Genomic DNA, 2,731 nt, shown 5'->3' with positions numbered 1-2,731 from the left:
AACTTGGAAAAGAATAGCACGTGACCCACACTTTTCCACACATGCCCCTTCTGTGAACTTTGAAACTGTGGGTCCAAAGAGGCTATTCCAAGAAACATTAGCAGAGAAGGATGACGGCATGGTGGATGGTTTCAGCAAGAGTAGGAAACGGGGCAAGAGTTCAGCAGACAACCATGACAACGACTATACAAAGGCAGAGGCTGATGAGAAGCCCCACTGAGCGCAATGAAAATCCTAAGCTGGAACTGCCATGGGCTTGGGAACCAAATGACAGTTGACATACTCTCTCATTTAGTGAGGGAGAAAGCTCCTAATGTTTTGTTTCTCATGGAGACAAAGCAATTTGTGGTAGAGATGAGACGGATACAGGCGGACTTACCTTACTGCTTTATGGTAGCTATTCCAAGTGTTCATAGAAGGGGTGATTTGGCCCTTTTATGGATGGCAGATGTTGATTTGCATGTACAAACCTACTCACCAAATCATATAGATGCTCTAATTACAAAAGACAATTATTTTTGGAGATTAATTGGTTTCTGCAGTTGGCATGAAGCACAAAAGAAACATGAATCATGACAATTGCTAAGGCATCTTCACTCTAGGAGTTCATATCCATGGCTATGTTGTGGAGATTTCAATGAAATTTTGTGTATGGAAGAAAAGCAAGGCCAAATTCCTTGGCCTCTAAGGCCGATGCAAGATTTTAGGGAGGCATTATTATTCTATGGTCTAGCAGACTTGGGTTTTTTTGATAATATTTTCACTTGGGACAATGAAAGGTTGGGCAAGGACTTGGTGCAAGAGAGGTTAGACAGGGTGTGTGCCAATTTGGAGTGGAGAGACATTTTTCCTCATGCCAAAGTTAATCACCTCCAGGTATCATATTTGGATCATGCGCCTATTTCATATCAACAGAACTACTTAACCCTAGAAGGAGAAAGAAGCTACCAAGGCATTTTGAGGAAAAGTAGGCTACTCATCTTGATTGTGAAAGAGTGATCCGTGAAGCTTGGGGAGGGCCAATTTGAAATGGGAGCCCAATGTTTAGATTATTTGAAAAAAATCAAACAATGTTGACATGCCTTGGTGGATTGGATCAGGTCTAATTTTGGGAATTTTAAAGCAAAATTACATGAGAAACAGGTAGCACTTGAAGAGTTATCAAGGGAGAATAAGGCCGAACACATGCAAAGAATTAGAACACTAAAAGCAGAAATTAACACTATTATACACCAGGATGAACTCTTTTGGTGACAAAGGTCTCGTTCCATTTGGCTACCTGCAGGTGATAAAAATACTAAATTTTTTCACCAACGGGCTAGTCAAAGGCATCGCCAAAATCACATATCTGGTATTCAAGATGCATATGATAGTCGGAGTACATTTGAGGATCAGATTACATAGGTTGCAGAAAAATGTTTCCACGATCTCTTCACTTCAGAAAATCCCACAGATATGGAGAGTGTACTGGATGTCGTGGAGAAGCAGTTTACAATGGAGATGAACAATTTTTTATTACAATCGTACACACACTACAAGAAAATGTATTTTTAGTGACGAAAAAATTCGTCACAAAAAGTTCAGTTTTTCGTCACTAAGAACTTTTAGTGACGAAATTGGACTTTTAGTGACGAAATTCGTTTCGTCACTGTAGCCCCGTCGCTAAAAGTCCTGGTGACGACAAATTTCGTCACTAAAAGTCCGATTTGTTTAAAAAAAAAAAAAACTTTTAGTGACGAAAACTTTTCGTCGCTAAATGTTTTCCTGACTAAAAACAGTATTTAGTGACGAAAATATTTCGTCACTAAAACCATTTCAGTTTATTAAATCATATTTAGTGACGAAAATTTTCGTCACTAAAACCATTTCTTACAAAATTCAACTGCATTTAGTGACGAAATATTTCGTCACTAAAACAATTTTTAGTTGCCATATTTGTGACGAAAAAATTCGTCACTAAAACTTATTTTTTGTTTTTATTATTTTCATAACGTTGATATTAACGTGTAACCTGTTAGTACATTATTAAAACCTCACATTTGATTAACACATTTATTTCAACAACACATTTATAAAAAAATCGATCCATACATTCCATAAGTTAAAATTAAAACAAGTATCAAATTCAAACTCCTTCCATATAATAATTGTTTGCAACACATACAATAACTTAAGATGTTTTATAACAATACAAAAAATGTATCATAATATAATTAAAACCCCCCAAAGCCAAAAGATGTCCTCATATGTCTTCAAATAATGCCAAAAGTAAATCCCCTAAAGCCACCAATAAGAAATCTGCACAAATATAAAAACACTACTACATTAAAATCGTAAAGTAAAAACATTAACTATGTTATAAAAAACATTTCTAACAATTAGTTTCAAATGATACATAAAAAATGAAGTGTTTTAACTTAAAGATAAAGTACTAACCAATAAGTGATTTAACTTGAAATTAAATAAAGGAACACAATTGCTACTAATCAACAAGTTTCATTTACATTTGCAAGAAATTAAAAACACTCCTAATATGAATTTAAACCACCTTATAACACCATGCAAGTCACCCGCTTGCTCCAACACAACAACCCACCACAAAACCAATCACAAACATCACAACTATAATGCTTACAAGTATTGAAATTGAATAAAGGAACATAATTGCTACTAATCAACAAGTTTCATTCACATTTGCAAGAAATTAAAAACACTCCCAATATGAATTTAA

At 35.2% G+C, this 2,731-nt stretch overlaps 1 protein-coding gene across 1 annotated transcript in view; it reads left to right on the top strand.

The window, feature by feature from the left end:
* Positions 1-267: 267 nt before the first annotated feature.
* Positions 268-2,731, top strand: part of LOC112032371 (linoleate 13S-lipoxygenase 3-1, chloroplastic) — a 30,917-nt gene continuing 28,453 nt past the window's right edge. Inside the window, exon 1 of the mRNA XM_065763828.1 lies at positions 268-462. Within this exon, the coding sequence (XP_065619900.1) occupies positions 268-462 (195 nt within the window). The remainder of the gene's footprint in view (positions 463-2,731) is intronic.

The sequence above is a fragment of the Quercus suber genome, unplaced genomic scaffold (genome assembly GCF_002906115.3).
Source record: "Quercus suber isolate HL8 unplaced genomic scaffold, Cork oak 2.0 scaffold_527, whole genome shotgun sequence".
NCBI lineage: Eukaryota > Viridiplantae > Streptophyta > Magnoliopsida > Fagales > Fagaceae > Quercus > Quercus suber.
This window is presented reverse-complemented; position numbering and strand designations above follow the sequence as displayed.